The 21,015-nt window shown below is 38.5% G+C and overlaps 1 protein-coding gene across 3 annotated transcripts in view; it reads right to left on the bottom strand.

Moving 5' to 3' along the window:
• The window catches only part of PRRX1 (paired related homeobox 1), a 91,937-nt gene that overhangs the window by 8,552 nt on the left and 62,370 nt on the right, over positions 1–21,015 (bottom strand). For all 3 annotated transcript variants that reach the window (XR_004589920.3, XM_034409847.3, XM_060690166.1), the window contains exon 2: positions 1,366–1,541. Coding sequence is in view for 2 of the 3 variants with exons in the window: in XM_034409847.3 (XP_034265738.1) it covers positions 1,366–1,541 (176 nt within the window). In the remaining variant the exon portion in view is untranslated. The remainder of the gene's footprint in view (positions 1–1,365; positions 1,542–21,015) is intronic.

The raw sequence follows: 21,015 nt of genomic DNA on the forward strand, positions 1-21,015 counted from the left end.
AATAGGAAGCATCCCCCAAGTATGGTATATGCTGGACGAGATTCATTCTCCACAGAACCAGTCCCTGGTGCCCAAAAGGTTGGGGACTGCTGTGTTAAGACAATATTTTCCAGTACTTTTGCTCATATAATGATGAGAATACAGAATAACCTAGACTTAGTTTTAGAAATTTAAAAATGGGAGGTTTCTAGCTTTTAAGGTTGTAAGTTTATGACAGAAAAACATATAGAAAGATGAAGGAATAGTTTTAATTTGTCTAGGGCTGGTGCCCTAATCAAATACTTACCCACTTACAGGTAGTCCTCAACTTACAATCACAATTGAGCCCAAAATTTATGTTGCCAAGTGAAACATTTATTAAGTGAATTTTACCCCATTTTCCAACTTTTCTTGCCACTCTTAAGTCAATTGTTACAATTGTTAAGTTAGTGACACTTTTCTTAAGTGTATCTGGCTTCCCCATTGACTTTACTTCTCAGAAGTTCACAAAAGGTGATCACATTACCTTGGGATACAGTTGTCAATCATCTCAACTTTGATCATGTGACCATGGGGATACTGCAACAGTCACAAGTGTGATAAATGGTCATAAATCACTTTTTTCAGTACTGTTGTAACTCTGAGTGGTCCCTAAATGAACAGTTGTAAATCAAGGACTACTTGTATTTTATCCTTACTCCTTGAAAATTGCCAAAATCTGGAGCTCAGAATACATTTAAGTCAACAACTTGGTATACAATAAGACAAGCTACAGAAACATTGGTCTTCATAATTAAAGAAAAAAAGTATTTAAACAAAACATTTTAGCTTAAAAATAATTAGTGAAATTATTTTTATATATGAAACTGTTATAAATGTTCAAGTATTAAATTTCAAATATTCATATTGTAACAACCTGCTAAAATAGTTAATATTTTAATTTGAATGGCTTTAATTTATTGGAGTGGCAAAAATGTGATCCAAATGCTACTCTTGTCCCTTATCAGACAAAACCAAATTTTGGAACAGCTGTTCCACTGCATGAGGATGCAGGGATAAAACTAAAGGACAGCCTCTTTCTCCCACCTTATGGCAGATAAGTATCTTGCAACTATCTATATCCACAATATAGCAATTGATTATTACACACATTGTTCTTTTTGTTTGTTTGTTTCCATATACATTCCATATACAAATCAAAATACACTTTAAAACAACATAAATAGAAAGATGGGTCCATTTTTTAAACAAAAACTTCTAAAGTGGGTTGGAAGAAAGGATAATATGTCTACCTCTTTGTTTTTTGTTTTTCTTTTTTTTAAAAAAAAAGATGGAATAAGAAGTGTAAGTCATCTGGTCTGTTCTTTGGGGTGCTGGATTCATTACCTGGACCCGAGCCTCGGTGAGGTTGACCCTGCGTGCAAGGTCTTCTCGGACAAAAGCATCTGGGTAATGTGTCCGCTCAAAGACTCTCTCCAGGGCCTGAAGCTGGCTGCTGTTGAAGGTGGTCCTGTTTCGCCTCTGCTTTCGTTTCTTCTTCTCTTCAGAATTCAGCTGGTCACCTGGCAAAGGAGAGAGCCGAAAAACTGGAGTGGGGAGGTGACTCAGTAGATCAAACAAAACTATTCATCAAATAAATGGCTTTTGAAGATTAAGCTTTTTAAAAGAAAAAACTGTTAATTGCATGGCAATTAACAGGTGAGGTCAAATATTATCCAAATTAGTAGTAAAACAGAACAACATGCAACTTTGCATAAATTTCAAATGGCTGTTCAAATGTAGGGTAATTATGATGGCATATGAGTGGCCATACAGTATAGTGTTTCTAATTCATCTCCCTTTATTGACTGAGTGAATACTGAAGCAGTATTGTCCTCTTAAAGGCTTTAGGGCTCAGACTATCCTTATTAAAATAACTCCATACACTATTAATATTAGTTATTCGTTACACATATATAGTTGCATAGCCTAGAATCAGACTGTTTTGTGAGGTAAAGGAATATGGAGGATGAATATAGACATCTCCACAACTCTTTTCATAAAAGAAAATTAATAACTTGCTCTGCAAATGGGATCAAGACCAATAGCATTTTAGTAATTTTAAGCTTCTTTATAGAAGCTTATAACACTGAATATTATAAACACATGGCCTTTAAAATATTTTTATAATCAACTCAACTAAAACAATAAGATTTTTATCATAGTTATTTGTAAATATTCCTAAACTCTGAAATTTCTCTATTACTATCAAATTGCCCTCCATTTTTTGAATCTTTTGATGTTAACTATTTCTTGCTCTTAGTTACAAAGAATATTATCATTTTTCCTCTCTTTCCTCCCATATAATTCCTCTCATATGATATCTTTCTCTTCCTTTTATAGAATCATTTATTATATAGTATTTAATTATATAATAGTGTTTCAATAATTGAGGGGCTGCCACAAAGATGAGGGGTCAACCTATTTTCCAAAGCACTAGAAGGCAAAACAAGAAAAAAATTGATGGAAACTAATAAAGGAGAGAACCAACCTAGACCTAAGGAGAAATTTCCTAACAGTGAGAACAATCCACCAGTGGAATTAATCTGAGACCTTCCTCACCAACCTGAGGTCTTCCTAATTCTTAACCACAGTGCTCAAAGACCAAGCTCACTGACAATCCTGGGAGTTAATCCAAAATCCCCATCTCTTCCATCCATGTTGAAAAACAAACAAAAACAATATATGACTCTAATGTTACTGTACATTACATAGATGCAAGGAGCCAAATGTAGTTGTAGCTCCATGCTTTCAAATATCCACTTCCAAAATGCAGTAAAATAAAAATAGGAGAGTCATCTGTTTAATGAATTGTTTCTTGTTGAGGGGTTGTTTTTTTGCTTTCTAATCAGCCCTGACTCCTGGCAACTGCTGGATAAATTCCTGCGGTGTCCTTGGCAATATTTTCATAAATGGCTTAGTTTTTTTTTTCTTGCGGGGTGGGGGGAGAGAGAGCCAATAGTCATCCAACTGGTTTTGTACCTAAGACAGGTCTAGAATTAATAGTCTCCCTTTTTAGCCCAGTGCCTTTAACACTACACCATACTGGCTCTCTATTTAAAATTAACAACATATTTCTTTTCAAATTAAGCTGGAATACAATATGTTTCAATTTTACTTCTCATGAAAGAGAAGTCAAAAAGCCTTCATGAAAATGTCCTCTGTGCATAAAATAACTTTAATATGATCTCTCCTTTAATTATTTTTAGATTTTATTGTTACATAGTTTTTGTTTCCTTTTTATTCTGCGTATTCAAGTTATTATTATAGGCAGAATTCAGATTAAGTTACTAATGAGAAGTACATTTGTACTTAATGAGACAATTACAATATAATTTAACATAATTTTTATTTTTCATTTTGGACAGATATGAATAATCTGAATTATATCTGTGAATTCTAGAAACAATTTTGATTGATTAACTTCACAGCTTTCATCTAAGTCTAGGAGCTAAAGGGAATAAATACATTGCCTCCTTGTTCTCTTCCTCTACTTTTTATTGCCCCAGAAGCTACAGTGATAGGTCAGCTTTCACAGAGGAGGATGACATGAACCTGGGTCTCTTGAGTCATCAATGAACACTTAACATTCATAACATGATGTATATAAATGTCTAAAATAAATTCAGTACATCACAGAACTTTCTAATGGACTGTCAATTCCAATATAGCCTGCATTTTATTATAATTGTATAGTGAACCTCATTTTGGAGCTCTTTATGGAGAATATTATCTCAAGATTTGTATTGTGAACATAACCCATAAAGCTGGGAACTGCCTGAGAATTGGATAGTTCCCCTTCCGTTCAACTGGTTCTGTGAAGAAATTTTTAAAAATAATTGTCTATTGTTTATTTTGAGAACTCACATAAAGATATTTGAGGAAAAAGGAATGGCTTTTATTGTGCTAATGTAAAAAGCTATCAGGACATCTGTCTTCTGGTTGACAATGTTAGAAGAAACAAAATAAATGCCTTTTTATCTTTTCTTTTGAGGCAATCCAGTATTAATAGCTAAGTGAATTTACAGAACAAATATGCATACAACCAACCTCTTGTATTAAAAATACTCTCTTCAAAAAAAAATTGATTCAAAACATCTACATATATTCAGACACGCACACATTCTCAAAGAAGACCAACTATTGTAGCAATCAGCAGGAAAACTTCTAGTATTTTCTTCCAATTTCTGATAATGTATTACTGCCCACAAAAGCTCATAATGAAATCATTAAAATCTCCTGAGAGAAATTTTGCTCCTGCTAAACATAACAAGGGATTAATTTGTTCCCCCTGTGGAACAGAAAATGATAAAGGAAATCATAGATTTAGTAGATAATAGTAGATTATTTAATTTAGCGTTCAACCTATATGCTATTATGTTTTAAGGGATCCTGAACTGGAAGATCAGTATGATTTTAAGTATGATAGAGTATGATAGAGCTGAGGTGGCGCAGTGGTTAGAGTGCAGCACTGCAGGCTACTTCAGCTGACTGCTAGCTGCAATTCAGCAGTTGAAATTTCAGCAGCTCAAGGTTGACTCAGCCTTCCATTCTTCCAAGGTCGGTAAAATGAGGACTCAGATTATTGGGGGAAATATGGTGACTCTGTAAACCGCTTAGAGAGGGCTGTAAAAGCACTATATAAGTCTAAGTGCCATTGCTATTGCTATTAAGACTGGAGAGAGAAGCATCAATGACCTACACTATGTTGGTGACATTACTCTGACAGCTGAAAATGCAAAGGATTTGCGAGCTCCAGTAATACGGTAAAATGGAAGGTGCACAGTGAAAAAGTGGGACAACACTAACTTAAAATTGACAGTGAAGACGTTGAAATGGTAGATGATTCTATTGTTTAGAAGCAACCATTATCCATAAAGGAACAAGTAGTCAAGGAAAATGTTGCAGACTAGCACTTAGTGGAGTAGTCATGGAGACCAGTGGTAATATTCAATTTTTCCCCTACCAGTTCCGTGGGCGTTGTTTAGTGGACGTGGCTTGATGGGGGTCATGTGACTGAGTGGGCATGGCCAATTTGACATCACTCACGGCAACCCACCAAGCCATGCCCACCAAGCCATACCCACAGAACCGACATAAAGGTTCAGCCCGCCAAGTCTTCTTGCATTCAACCTGGCTGCTTCTTGCCTCCTTCTCATGTTTGCTCTGTGTGTATGATCGTGAGAAGGAGGAGAGAAGCAGCCATGTTGAATGCTGTGGCAGAGAGAAGCCGAACTTTTCTCCCTCCCTTCACGGTGGAGCTGTTCAGAAGGCAGCCGCCAGCTGCAGTCTGTCCCTTTATGGTCCCCCCCTCCCTCCTGGGTTCATACCTTAAAGACTGTGGCCAGTGGCTGCCTTCTGAGCAGCTTTGCTGCGACACCGTCCCTCTGGCTGTTGCCGTTCTCCTGGCCGGGTCCGGCCATGAGCAGCACCAGCAAGCAATGGGGTGCATGTGCACAGCCGGAATAGGGCGGCGGCCACGCATCCCATTGCCTGCCAGTGCTGCTCACAGCCAGACCAGCCAGGAGAACAGCAGCAGCTGGAGGGACGGCATCACAGCGGAGCTGCTCCAAAGGCAGCTGAAAATGACATCTGGAAGCTGGAGGCTTCTCAGCGTGAAAGGCAGCCAAGCCTGTTCACGCCCTAGGTGTGAAGGTAGGTGAGTGAGGTGGGCAGAAGGTAGGTGAGTGAGGTAGGCAGCAAGCAGGCGGCTCTGGGCCAAGGCCGCAGCTGGGGAATGGCGCATTACCTGACCCAGCTGAGGTGGATGGTGAGTGGGCAGTAGCTCCAGGGCCTCAGGGAATGGTGCATCCCAGGGCCCCGGCTCCTGACCCAAGACGAAGGGCAAGTGGGCAGCATGCATTGCTTACCTTTGGTGAGCTAAGCAGAGCTAGCGAGGTGATTAGCTGGGCCATGGGGCAAAGGCAACATATATAGGGTGGGGGGTGGGCGGGTGGGGCGAGCAGCCACAAAGGGCAAGTGGCAACTGGGCAAGCAGGTGGGCGTGGATGAGGCCAATCAGAACTGGTATTTACCGGTTCGGTGAACCAATTCAAATTGCCACTACCGTTTGCCCGAACCGGTCCAAACCAGTCAATACCACCCCTGATAAAGACCTTGGAAAAGATTCAGATGCCATAACATGCCAGAGTAGTGCGTGCAGTGATATCCCCTGTGACACTCTGTGGAAGCAAAAGTTGGACTTTGAAGAAGTAGGATTGAAAAACTACTGACACTTAGGAGAAAAACTCCTAAGAATACCAAGGACAGCCAAGATACAAATAAATAGATCATTGAACAAATCCACCCAGAATTCCATCTCAATTACAACTGAGCAGGCTAAAAGTGATCATACCCTGGATTCATTACATGAAGCTCAAACTCTGTGGAGAAGGTATTAATCAGTGGTGGGATTCAAGTAATTTAACAACCAGTTCTCTGACCTAATGATTTCTTCCAACAACCAGTTTGCCAAACTGCTCAGAAAGTTAACAACTGGTTCTCCCGAAGTGCTGCGAACTGGCTGAATCCCACCACTGGTATTAATGCTTAAAAATGTGGAAAGAAAGAGGAGATAAAGATGACCAACAGCAAGGTCAGTTACAGCAGTGATGGGTACAGAATTGTAAGACATAAAGAACCTGTTTAGGTTTTCTTGAAGAAACTCCGCCTATGTGGTTTTAAGAGCTGACACTGATTTGATGACATCTAATCAAACAAACAAACAAACAAACAAACAAACAAACATAGCTATGTTGGTAGGATCACAGATTTGGGGATTCTGCTGATTTTCTTTTTTTTAAATAAAATCTAGATTTATTAATTTAAATTCTGAAATTAGTCACTTCTGAATCTGAGCTTGTTTAGCAAACAAGGAAAAAAGGGCTATCCTGTTGTTATCAGGAGAGGCTTGAGTATGAGCCTGTAGAGCCTTTCCTCAGAGCTTGTTTCTCCAAGACCACTGTCCCCCATGGAACAGACAGCTATGTGTTTGAGCTGTGGAACTTGCCCCCACATGAATGGTTTACTAGCTAGGTTGTAAGAGCCTGGTGGCGCAGTGGACTAAACTACTGTTAAAGTAGTATTTAGCTGCCAGCTGCCTGCAATTACTGCAAAGTTCAATTCTCACCAGGCTCAAGGTTGACTCAGCCTTCCATCCTTCCGAGGTAGGTAAAATGAGGACCCGGTTTGTGGGGGCAATAAGCTGACTTTGTATAAAATAGAACACCGCTTAGGGGAGGCCAAAAAGCCCTACTAAGCAGGTATATACAAAAGTATGAAGGCTATTGCTTAAAAGCATTGTAAGCCGCCCTGAGTCTCCGGAGAAGGGCGGCATATAAATCAAAGAAAGAAAGAAAGAAAGAAAGAAAGAAAGAAAGAAAGAAAGAAAGAAAGAAAGAAAGAAAGAAAGAAAGGTGCTTTTTCAAGAGGCAACTGGATTTTCTGGATTTTCTTGGAAGACATTTCACTTCTCATCCAAGAAGTTTCTTCAGCTCTGAAACTTTTTGGATGAGAAGCGAAATGTCTTCAAAGAAAAACCAGAAAGTCCAGTTGCCTCTTGAAATTTAATTTAATTTAATTTAATTTAATTTAATTTAATTTAATTTAATAATTTAATTTAATTTAATTTAATTTAATTTAATTTAATTTAATTTAATTTAATTTAATTTAATTTAATTTAATTTAATTTAATTTAATTATATTTAATTTAATTTAATTTATAATTTAATTTAATTTAATTAATTTTTTTAATTTAATTATTTAATTTAATTCAATTTATATGCCGCCCCTCTCCGAAGACTCAGGGCGGCTCACAATACACTTGAAAAAATCATTATAAAAAACATTTAAAAATTAAAAACATTAAAAACATTAAAAACTCATTCACACCATTCATGGCCGGATCTCGCCAGATCACAGGAGTGAGATCAACGGCCCCAGGCCTGCCGGAAAAGCCAGGTCTTCACCGCTTTTAGGAAGGCCAATAGTGTGGGGATGGTCCAGACCTCAGGAGGTAACTGGTTCCAGAGAGCTGGGGCTGCCACAGAGAAGGCCCTTCCCCGCAGGCCCGCCAACTGGCATTGTTTAGCTGACAGGACCCGGAGGAGACCAACTCTGTGGGATCTTACCGGTCGCTGGGAGCTATGCGGCAGAAGGCGGTCTCGAAGATAACCTGGCCCTGAGCCATGTAGGGCTTTAAAGGTAATAACCAACACCTTGAATTGTGACCGGAGACCAATAAGGAGCCAGTGCAGCTTGTGGAGAATTGGTGTAATGTGGGTGTACTTAGGTGCACCCACAACAGTTCGTGCGGTTGCGTTCTGTACCAACTGTAGTCTCAGAACACTTTTCAAGGGTAGCCCTATGTAGAGCATGTTGCAATAATCTAACCGTGAGGTGACAAGGGCATGAGTGACTGTGAGGAGAGCCTCCTGATCCAAGAAGGGTCGCAATTGGTGCACCAGGCGAACCTGTGCAAAGGTCCCCCTAGCCATAGCTGTCAGATGTTGCTCTAATCTTAGCTGTGAGTCTAGGAGGACACCCAAATTGTGAGCCCATTCTGAAGGGGACAATTTCTCTCCCCCCCCCCCGAACCAAGGAAAAAGCACCTTTGGGACAACCATGACCTGGATGACTGAGAATCTCCATAGACATTTGCTAGCTAGGGAAAACAGCAATGACAGCATTATGATAACAGGGAAATGGAGGAAATATGAAAAAACGGGCCATAGCAGATGTCCAGATGGATGATGTGCTTGATAAGATTCATGGCATAATAAAACTTGCATTTCTTCCACTAAGTGAATTTCCTTTTAACTGTCCTTTTTATTGTGATATTATCCAGCCCATCCTTATCATTGCTCTGTCTAATAAAGCTATTGTAAAGAATTCTAATTATTAAACATGCATGTATAATTTTACAATATGTTCACTCCACAGCAAGAAAATACAATATGCTGGGAACACAGCGACCTCATAACCCTGAAGGCAATCTCTATAGTAAAGTAAGACATAAAATGGTCCCTGAAGTATCATTACAGGGTGGAAGCAAAGCACAGGAACACACAACATTAAACCTTCAGCTGGGAAAAAGAAAAAAACGAACACCCACTCCAACAGCAATGTAAACCACTTCAGGTCAACCAAGATCTTAATTATGCAAGCCACAATGAATAAAATGATTTATAGCAGAATAAAATAATCCAGTTGAGCTGCCAACTTTTTTTCTGGCAAAAGCTGCTGAGCTAATGACGGCTAGAAATCGAACATCTAAACTCTTCTATTTATTAAGAAATTGCATGAAATTGCATGAAAATTAGAGCGAATACAAGTTTTTGTCTCTGATTAATGTGCTAGGGAAGATATCCCTGTTCCAAAGAATCAATAATGGAGTCCTAAGAACCATTAGATGTTTTTCACTAGGAGCCTGCAGTAATTCCCAACATTTGATCTGCAGCCTTTGTGATATCATATTTAATCTGGAATTTTGTATGTCATATACATATGTATGTAACCATTCTATCCTTGGGGGTTCATTAAAGTAATCATTGAGAGTATTGGCAAGAACATACAACTTAACACTGCTTTTGTACCGTATTTTTATGTTTGAGGTGGGGTGGGGGCATTGTTTACAGCCATTTTGAATGCTCAAATGAAAAGAAAAATATGATGTAAATTGAATAAAAAAAAAATGATACATAAGAAAACTCTTTTCCTGATCCATGAAAGGGGAATGACATGGGCTTTATTATTGCCTACAGATTCTGGGAAGACTGATCCCAGGTGTAATCATAAATTAGCAAAGGAAAAGGTTTACCTCAGCTGTAGATATTCATCATATTTATGGAGATGCCTTCCCTTGCATCTATTTCATATAGTTTTGAGAAACGTTAAATCCAATGACAGAAGAAGCTTCAGAGGACATGTTCTGGGAGAATGAGTCTTCTCTGAACAACAGTGAACACTTTTTCAATTTACTTCCTTACTGAATAATCTGCACACATGATAACAGATATAGAGTCTAGGAACAAACACTAATTGCACAGAGGATAACTGAATTTTATCTATGGTTGGCTCCAACAATAAAAAGAATCCAAGCTTTTCCTACCAGTAAATCCAGTAGTCACAAGCCCAGAGTTGCCTTATAAGGGAGATGGGGAGCATAAAAAAAACAATCAATAATTAAAACAATCCTGCTTGTTGAGATACTAGTCTTGAACCAACATAAACTTATCTCTTCTCAGCAAACACAACAGTGTATACAATATTTTAGGTAGATTGTATTCACACAGAAAATTAAGGCATAGATTACCTAATTGTGTGATTTATCACAACTAGCTGGTTTTACACATCTTGCAAAACACTGAACAATACTTTACAAATCACAATATTTATTGTTGCACATAAAACAGAGTCACTGAGTTTTCAGTCCAATTGTTATTACCCAGGAGGAAGCCCCTTCAGCACAAGGTATTTCTTGACTTTCAGCTCCCCAGACCATAAGAACTAAATACAGTGATGTTCAAGAAAAAGAATTTTAAAATATAAACAACCTACCAAAACCAGCAATAAATGAGGGGTCCTTGGTGCTCTCTGAGCTTGGTTGTTTTCTTGCAGACATTTCATTACCAAACTAAGTAACATCATCAGTGTTAGTAGGGAGTGGTGTTTATTCTCATTTTATATTTTAGTGGCTTGCCCTGTCAGTGCTGGTGGGAGTGGCCTTGGTGGTTCTTGGTTGGGCTGTTTGGCAGTTCCTTGATTACAGTATTGTTTACTTCTTGATTATAGGTCAAACAAGCTAACAAAAAACAGCTCAACCAAAGAATCACCAAGATCACTTCCATCAACACTAACAGGGCAAGCCACTAGAATACAAATTGAGAGCAAATCCCACTCCCTACCAATGCTGATGATATTACCAGGAGCTGTGGTGGTGCAGTGATTAGAATGCAGTATTGCAGGCTAACTCTGCCCACCGCCAGAAGTTCAATCCTGACCAGCTCAAGCTTGACTCAGTCTTCCATCCTTCCGAGGTCAGTAAAATGAGGTCCCAGATTGTTGGAGGCAATATGCTGACATTGTAAACACTTAAGAGAGTGCTATAAAGCACTATGAAATGGTATATAAGTCTAAATGCTAGTGCTAATGCTGCCTAGTTTGAATAATGAAACATCTGCAAGAAAACAACCAAGCTCAGAGAGCACCAAAGATCCCTCATTTAGATGCTGAGCTAAAATATTTTCCTTTATTGGCAGTGAAAAATTACTAGCACATACAATATGTTGCTAGAGCCAAACTAAATCATAGATTGCAACTTAAATGGATTTTCAGAAGAACCAAATCTTAAATGAATCAACAGTTCAAATTAAGGACCAACATATCTGGTGTTCTGTTAAAAATAAACAACTAGTTGGCTGGGCAAAATTATTGGAGGAGAAGTTTCACAAAGCCTGTTGGCACCGGCAAAACATCCTTCCTTCAGTGTTTCTCAACTATGGCAGCTTTAAATTTTGTGGACTTCAACTCCCAGAATTCCCCATCCAGCATCCTGCCTTGAAAATTCTGGGAGTAGAAGTGCAAACGTCATAAAGTTGCCAAAGTTGAGAAAAACTGCCCAAATGTTAAAGCAGCTGCATCCTCCAGAAAATTTAGCAGTTTTTCAAGTTTTTCCCAGATTTCAGGCATATCATGTATGTGCGCTAACACTTCCACTGGAACTGCTGGTGAAATGAAGCAGATGTGCATGCCAGGAGTGAAATCTACTTACCTTTCTTACTGGTTTGGAAGCACACATGCGCACACATCACTTTTACACATCACATAAAAAACACTTTACTTCCTGGTTAAAACCAACAAGTAATGACACCTGGGCGGGTGGGTGGAGCTTTGCTCCACCATCGCTACCAGATCGCCGAACCACCGGCCAAGATCGCTACTGGACCGGGCGATCCAGGAGCATTTCACCCCTGGTGCATGCACACATATGTAGAGACAGCCTAGCTACTCAATCATTTCACAGATAAATGTCCAAAACAGTCCAAAACAGCCCTGGTCAACACTAACTAACAAGTGAGCTATTAAAGGCCAATACCTAAGAATGGAAAATATTTGTCTTCTCTTTGGGGCCAATGCTAGAACAAGGACAAGATAGGTCTTATTATTACAATCTACTGAAATAAATTGTAAATTCAGCTATTTTCAATAAATTATACGTTCTGGAATCCTGCAAAAATATCCACGAGAGCTGCAAAACAGGTATTCAAATTACTCTATCATTAACAACATATCAGAAAGCCTATTTCTTTGACATAATGGAAACATAGTCAATTGTTTCTTTCATTCCATAAACATCAGACTTCTGTGGCATTGTTGCACTTCTTCATATTCTGAGGAGAATTCACCATAACAAGTATTAGAAAAAACTATTCTGTTTCACCCAGCCAAGTCAATCAAAGCCCTAAAATCAATCTACTATATTCTAACTCCAATTGCCTCTGCCATTCTTCTCTAATCTCCTATGGAAGCCTGCATTGATCTCTGAAGGAATATCACATCAGCCTGACATAAACACTCCTTAGCTACATAATCTAATTTTCCATTCTCTAAAATATCTACATAGGCTGCAACCCAACTGAGATGATTTAAAAAATCCAGTATTCACAGTTCCACCCTGACAATCAGATCGCATTACTGCTCTTCCAATTTCTAATCTGCTCCAAAGCTAACCAAACCACTCTCTCATTAACTAAGTTGATGTCATTAAAAGATAACTGAATAAACATTCTTATAAACTCTAAAAGCAAGAACATAAATAACTGCCATTTTCCCAAATATTTCCCTTGAATCATCAGTTTAAACTGAGTGGTAGTAATGACTCTGGTTGGATATATCCTCAGTGCTCTCAGTTTTAAGTTATTTAGGCCAAAGACCTAAATTCCAATCCTTTATATAATGCATATAATGATTTAGAGGTTTTCAGATCTGCGCAGGAAAGGAAACCTCTTTTCTATAAAAAGCCTGCATGTCCAATTTAGTGCACCAAGAATATTTTTTCCTTCCATGGAAATTATTCACAGTAGCACCTATTCCAGAGACATTAAATTCCCAACAGTCTGTGTATACGTTTTCTGACTATGCCTCAATCTATGCTGTAAGTAAAATTGCCTCAAAAATAGAGGCCATTTCCTTCTTATTCTCTCAACAACACTGCAAGGGATGGTAACACACCTGTCTTAGAGCCTTTGATTCGATAACATTCTTCACAACAATTATATTGAAGCCTGTGCATTCCTTTGGCAACCATATCCCATTATAGTCTAAAAAAGTTCAACAGAACAAGCAATGAAATGTCTTTATCAGTCTCCTAAGGTTCAGCTGAGGATGATGCCTATTAACCATATACAGGATAGAAAGCTTCCAAGTCAATCCAAACGCACACTCAGAAATTTAAAGCTCAATGCAGACATTTTTATTTTTTGTTTTTTAATGAAGACTCGGTTTTAATCCTCTGGGCATTGATTTTATGTAAATGGTCTTCAGTGCTCATTTTTCTAGTAGTGAGTTATGGCTAGAGGCACAGTTCAAACTATGCACTACACACTTGAATTTATAATGTTTTCTCAATTAAGAAATTGTAACAGCATCATATTACTTTATTCCAAAAACTCTGATAGACTGTTGTGGCCCGTCAGTGGCCTGTGCAGTTAGTAGCTGATTTCGACAGCAAGGAGGCTGGTGTGGTGCTGCGCCAGCAGCCTGTGCAGCTGGCGCTCGAGTCAGACAACGAGGAGGCTGGAGAAGATGTGGTGCCAGAGGCGGGGATTCAGCCAGGGCCTTCAGAACCTCCAGAAGCTCCCATAAGTCAAGAGGAAGAAGAGGAAGAGCCTCTTCTCGATGCATGAGTGCGCAGAGCTGTTAAAAGGTAGGAGTGGCTCCTCAGGAGGAGGTCTCCTCGAGAGTAAGGCTTGGGGCTAATTGGCCACTCCCTTAGCCTATTTAAGGAAGGACGATGACTGATGCAATTTGCAGGAAACAACTTTGTTCATATTCCTTTGCGTCTTGATTCCAGAAACGTTTGATTCAGCTCTTGTTTATCTGTTGTCAGTTTTCCTGCAAATTGCTTCTGGGCATTCTGCCAATCACAGTAAGGTTACGGTTATCTGAAATACTGTGCCTCAGAATTGAGTTATTATTCTTTGGATTCTTGTTGGCTGTTAATGAAGTTAAATTAACAGCCCTTGTTCAGAAAAGACTGATTTAAACTGTACTTCTATTCAAACAACTACTAAGAAATCTCATTAGTAGTCCTTAATTAGTAAACTAAGGTTTGTACAGACTTTGTGTGTGCTGCGTTCTTTGGGGTCCGTAGCTGGGGCAGAACATAGACTTAATTTATAAACTAAAACCAATTTTCTATATGCCTTTTTAATATCAAATGGCACAGGCATCAGAAAATCTTTACCAATCAAACATTTTCAAAATTTCAGTTTTAGTTTTAATTCAAATGATGTGATAATCTCCCTACCCGCAACAATGTGCTTTTCTTTTGCCCTAGACAGGGGATGAAGGCATGTCCTTTTGAAAACTCTGTCTCCACTGTATTTTCTTGCCATGAACTGAGCCAATAAACTTGTTGTGTGGCATAAGAGCTGGGCATGAAAAACCCCAAGTTCTCTCTAAAACCCGTCTGTGTCCATTAGCTTCCTGGAGATACCAATTGAATGGGTTTTCCCTATAGTAGGTGGGCACTAACCATAAGTAAAAAAACAATCAAAGAGTGATAAGACCATAACAACATCAGGGCACCTTTACATCAAGTCATAGTGTCCTAAAACGAAAACCAGGCGAATCATGGCACTTCCTATGTGTTTGGGTTTCTGAATGAAGTGGAACTGGCCCATGGTTACCATGGACCACACTATACTATATACCACACAATGACAGACTAAAATCTCTCAGACCTGGAGGTTTTGGAGAGTCAATACAGGTAGTCCTCGACTTACAATGACAATTGAGCCCAAAATTTCTGTTGCTAAGTGAGACATGTGTTAAGTGAGTTTTGCCTCATTTTATGACTTTTCTTGCCAATGTTGTTAAGTGAATCAATGTACTTGTTAAATTAGTAACACGGTTGTTATGTGAATCTTCCTTCACCATTGACTTTGCTTTTCAGAAGGTCACAAAAGGGGATTGCTGACCCCAGGACACTACAATCCCAGGACACTGCAACTGTCGTAAATATGGATCAGTTGCCAAGCATCCAAATGTAAATCACGTGACCACAGGGATGCTACAACAGTCATCAGTGTGAAACATGGTCATAAGTCATTTTTTTTCCAGTGATGTTGTAACTTCAAACGGTCACTAAGCAAACTGCTGTAAATCAAGGACTCCCTGTATAGAGAGTAAAGAAAATGACCTTGATGGAGACTGTGCAAACTCTGTTGCCAGAAAAAGAGGGAATCAAACATATTTTAAGGCTGAAACAGACAGATATTATTCGGAAGTGTTCAGGCAGACACCTCCTTAATTAAAGGAATGCTAAGAAGGAGGTGGAGATAAAACACAGCCATATTTGTAAGATTAGTTAACATAGCCAACCTTAATAAGTCTTAGTCTTCCTGCATAGTTTGATTTCTTGATCTGGTCAGCTTAGTGAAGCTCACAGTGTGCAATGGAGTCGGGCACATCAGGCTGGAAAGTTGCTGTGCAGCAAGAAGGCTGGTAAAACAACACACCTATCTGCTCCAAATGGTCCAACTTTAGCCACCGGGTCTTTCTGGCAGTGCACAGAAGCTCCAAAAAGCATTAGGTTTTCCCAGGTGACAACTACCACCTGGCTCCCTGCTACAGACAGACTTCAGTTAGCTGAACCTCAGAAAGGTGCATCTCAGAGAGCAAAATACAAACCCGCTCCAAGCTCTCTCAAGCTCTTAATGATACATATGATGATAAGTGCATTCATGAAGGATAAATTCACAAGTCTTTGCCCACTTGGGTCCCAGATCTCTGTTGAAGAGAGTCCTTATTACTTATTTCTAGGATGGTCGTTGTACCTGAAATTTCATATCTATGTGTTATGGAAGAAACATTATCAAAAAAGTGCCCGTTAAATATACTTGCCAACTGCTTTATAAGTTAGCAAATATTCCCCTTTTAATAAAGATTCCATCTGTCTATCTTTCCAAACCACAAGCAAGAATGCCTGGCCACAGATCAGGTTTTTTGCCTGCTCTCACTTTTTAAGTGCTCAGGAGGAACAACGATGCTATAATTCATTGGCATGGATTGGGTGTTGCAGGCTAATGAAAGAAGCAAATACAAGCTATAGCCAAAAGGTCAAGCCACCAAAGGCAAAACTCTGATTACTCTAAGGTAGAGAAACGAATCTTATTCGCTGAAATGAAACTGATTCCCAAGTTAATGCCTTGATCTGATAGGAACTCTAAGCAGATTTTTATTTAAATGGCAAGCCCCCCTGACCCACTAATATGCTTTATGAGTCCCTCTGGAAAAAATCCTTCTTGACATAGACTCAAAAAATGAAGCATGAGATCCAACAACAACACAACCTGAGACTGCTTATTATGTTCCAGGCTCCATTGGTCTTTCAGTGCAGACAAACAAGTCAATGCTTTCCTTGAATTAAGAATAAAGACCCTTTCATCTTGTATGATGTGGTGGATCTCTTTCGATTGTCTGAAATTAGCAGTTTTGAGGGCATATCCTCTTTTATTTTCCTGCATTATTTATTTGAAACTAGGTGAAACTATATGGAACATTCTTTGAAATTTGTAAAAATAGTTGTGATGGCTCCCTGTGTCTCACATGAGCTGCTGAGGATTTGTTTTGTTTTGTTTTGTTTTGTGGTCACCAGGAAAGTGGAAAGGAGATTTGATGATGTTTTGGCTGGTCTCAAAAAGATTTCCTAAACTATGCAAAGTAAATTATCAGCCTACTGATGCTAGTTACTGGCTTCAGCAACCTTAAGTACATACTTTAAATTTGTTTTGGAAAAACAACAACCACAGGCTCGTTCTACTTCGTTAATTGCAGAATGGTATCACATCTATATTGTCAGATGTAAATGCCTTATTCTCCAATGTGTAAATAATGTATATATGGAACATCAGAGGTTAACTTATTCTTTGGACTTTAATGTATTCATAACTTACCACTCCCATTCCTAGCTCCACCCCTTGTATATATAAGGAGCCACCCTCACCATTCTCGTCGCTTCTACCTTGAATATTCAGTGAATATAGAATGCCTATCATAATTAAAAAGAAATATATTTAAAGCTTTAACTTCTATTATCTTTATTGAGTCTGATCCTGAAAATATTGCAACAAGCTGGTAGCAGAGGATGGTTAATTGACTCAATAAGTAATTAAAAATGTCCAAGAAAGATAGGCCCAACACCAGGGCCTACAGCAAAGAAATAGAAACTGATCAAGAGATGATCAACGAATCCACCAATGCGATTTCGAGAGAATCCGAAGAATACACCACTGAAGAAGAAGAACTAATGAGTGAAAATAATGACCAGAAAGAAATCGAAATAGAAAATAACGAACTCAGGTCAGAGATATTAAAGATACTAAAAAGCCAAAAGAATGATGAAAGTCTCATCGCGGACCTCCAGGAGATGCTGAAGAACAGCGGAGCAGCGAGAGAGAAAAACGTCATTAAAGAAAAACCCAAAGATCAAAAAATCGTAAGTGAGATGACTACTGAGAAAATAGTTGTTAAAAAGAAAAGATGTGATCCCGCGCGAAATTTTGAATGGCAGCCATCTTGGTTTCAACGAACTTCAAAAGAGAATGGAGCAGAGCCAATCAAAACGCTCAGTTCAAAATTTCTGGCGCGAAAAACACTATCAGACGAAGAAAGTGAGAAAGAAGTCTCAAACTCTTCAGATGATCCAAAATCAGAAAGTGAAGACGATTTAACAAAATCTCAAGTAAAATCAGCAATGAAAACGCTTTTTGCTGCTTTTGGGCCAAGACTGAAAATTACCAAGACATCTACGAAGAAGCAAGAAATCAAACCGGCGACTCAAGACCTGCACGCTCCCATCCTGACTTCGAAAGCGACGACGCCCGAGCCCAGAGAGCCATGCCGATTTCGCCCTACACCACAGACAAAATCGAATACCAACGCACACAAAAAGAAGAAAAGAACCGTCACCACCACCAGAACCCCAAAAACCGAGCCAGAGACCGACTCATCTGAGGAGGAGCGGATCGAGAGAGCTGAAAGGGAGAGAACCTTCCACGACGCCACCAAAGAAAAAATGAACAACGCGCATGTGCGAAACTACGTAGACGACCCAGAAGGACTTGAACTGGCCAGAGAACCGCGCAGACTCATTGCAAGCATCCCAATGCCGTTCTGTAATTTCCTGCACTTGAGAGATCACGGACTGCCCCAGGTTGTAAGTAATGGACAGAATAATGTAGGTAACTTACCCAGTGACTTCCCAAAACTTAGAATTGATGGCATTAATTTACAAGAGTGGTATCAACAGCTTCAGGTTATTTTCATGAAAGAAAATTTACTATTCTTTATAACTAGCCCTCCAAGAAGACCTTGGACTTTAAAAATAGATTGTTTACATCATAGAGCATTTTTCATAATAATATCTAGCGTGTCTCCTGCAATGTATCATAGCATCAAACCAAACCTAACTGTATCAGAAATAATTCAATGCATGTTTAATCTATTTCACAGCGATAGCGTAGCTACAACCACAAGAATGTCTAAGGACTTCTTTTCCTCTAGAGTAAAACCAGGGGTTTCTATAAGTGAGCATTTGATAAATCTAAACAAAATAAGAGCTGAGCTACAATTGAGGGGGGAAGTGATTTCAGATCAAACAATGAAAAGTGTTATTATCAATTCACTTGATCCATCATGGGATAGCTTTATGTCACACTTAGATACCATTAATTTGGGATATTTATCCATAGAAAGTCTATCTAACAAATTGATAGCAGAAGACAATTCAAGAAAAAATCGATCCAGTAACCAAACAGACCACAAACCTTTTAGGAAAGTAGTCTTTCAAGATAAACATAATGAGGCCTTTAGATGCTACAATTGTGGATCCAGGGAACATAGTAGAAGAGACTGCCCCAAAGTCTCAAGAGAGAGACATAGACCAGAATATAGGAGCAAATATAATTACAGACAATCTTCCACAGATAGACACAAATATAGAAGCCCACCAAATTACAAAGAAGGTAGAGGGGGTAGAGAAAATTCAAAAGAGAGGAAATCTGGGTCACTGAATGGGCTAAATAAACAAGACAGCACCAGAACACAGCAGGATGAGAATAACAATTGGCTTATTGACTCTGGTGCAACAAATCACACCACCAACAACAAAAGTATATTATCTTCATTTATAGAAGATAAGTTTGTGATAAAGGTAGCTAATCAAGAAAAGGTTCAAGTACTAGGCAAAGGAAATGTGACCTTGCCTGGTCTAGGGAAAATAGAGGGGGTATTATTAATCCCAGAAATACCTCACAACATACTAAGTGCCATAAAATTAAGCAGAGAATCTGATATCAATATAGTTTTCTCAAAGGGGAAAGCAACTATAGAAAAGAACAAAACAAATGTAGGTACTGTAATGATAAAAGGAGGTCTACCCTATCTGATAACTAAAGAAAGATGTTTACATAACATTGATTCAAATATGGAAGATTGTATTGAAGCAGATGATGAAAATGTCAGTAACAGTGACAATGATGAGTGTAGAATAACTCACGATCACAAAAACACATACAAGGAAAAGAAACCAAAAATAGGTAAACCAATTCATGATGAGTGTGCTCACATCTTACACAGGAAGTTAGGACATGCAAGCTTTCCTGTAGTACAAAAAATGACTGAACACGCAGAAGGTGTCAAAATAAAAAATTGTGAAAATTATTTGGAATGCTCAGTATGTAAGTCCACCAAACTAAAAACCAGTCCCAGACCAAAAAAATCTAACAGATCAACTAACAATATTTTTGATTTGGTACATATGGACTTAGTTGGTCCATTAAGTCCCTCAATTACCTATAGAAAACGTTACTTCCTAACAATAGTGGATGACTACAGCCGATATGGTTTTGTTTACACATTAAAGCACAAGGATGAAACATTTCAGAAATTTAAGGAATTCTACAAACGTATAGAAACACAACATAATATCAGAATAAAGCAAATTATGACAGATAGGGGATGTGAGTTCATGTCTAAAGAATTCTCCCAATGGTTAAAGGATAGAGGAATGTTACATTTCACGTCCAATCCTTTTTCTGCATTTCAAAATGGAGTTGCAGAGAGGAAAAATTCCACACTACAAACCATGATTAGGTGCACATTAGAGGATGCTGGTTTAGGCAAACAATTTTGGTCAGAGGCATTACATTATTCGAATTACACTCAAAATAGAACCTGGTCCAGTATTGTGAATAAGACACCATATGAGGTGATGTACAATAGAAAACCCAAATTATCACACATGCACATATTTGGAGTCACTGCAGACGTACACATACCTAAACAATTGAGGAGAAAGGGAGAAAACGTATCCAGGAGATTAAGATTCATGGGATACGAAACTGGAACCAAAGGGTACAGATTTATTGATAGTAATAACAAATTTATAGTATCCAGAACAGCTGTGTTCCATGAACAGGCCAATTGGTCAAAATTGCACCTTAATGAAATATTTCCTAATAAATGTAAAGATACGATATCTTGTGAGGAAGGAACAACAGAAAATCAAAATATTAACAAAAGTAAGAACAAAACCAAAACTTGGACTAATAGTCAGCATAAAATAAAGACAGACACATTAACAAAAAAGGAAGCTAGATATTTGCATGATAACCATAGCAAGCCTGAAAGAACTATTAGAAACAATAGAAACCAAATACCAAATAAATACAAAGATTACATAATGCATATGAATGGAGAACAAATAACACCTAA

This window comes from Pantherophis guttatus, chromosome 3, assembly GCF_059756535.1.
Source record: "Pantherophis guttatus breed Tessera chromosome 3, ASM5975653v1, whole genome shotgun sequence".
Classification (NCBI taxonomy): Eukaryota; Metazoa; Chordata; class Lepidosauria; order Squamata; family Colubridae; genus Pantherophis; species Pantherophis guttatus.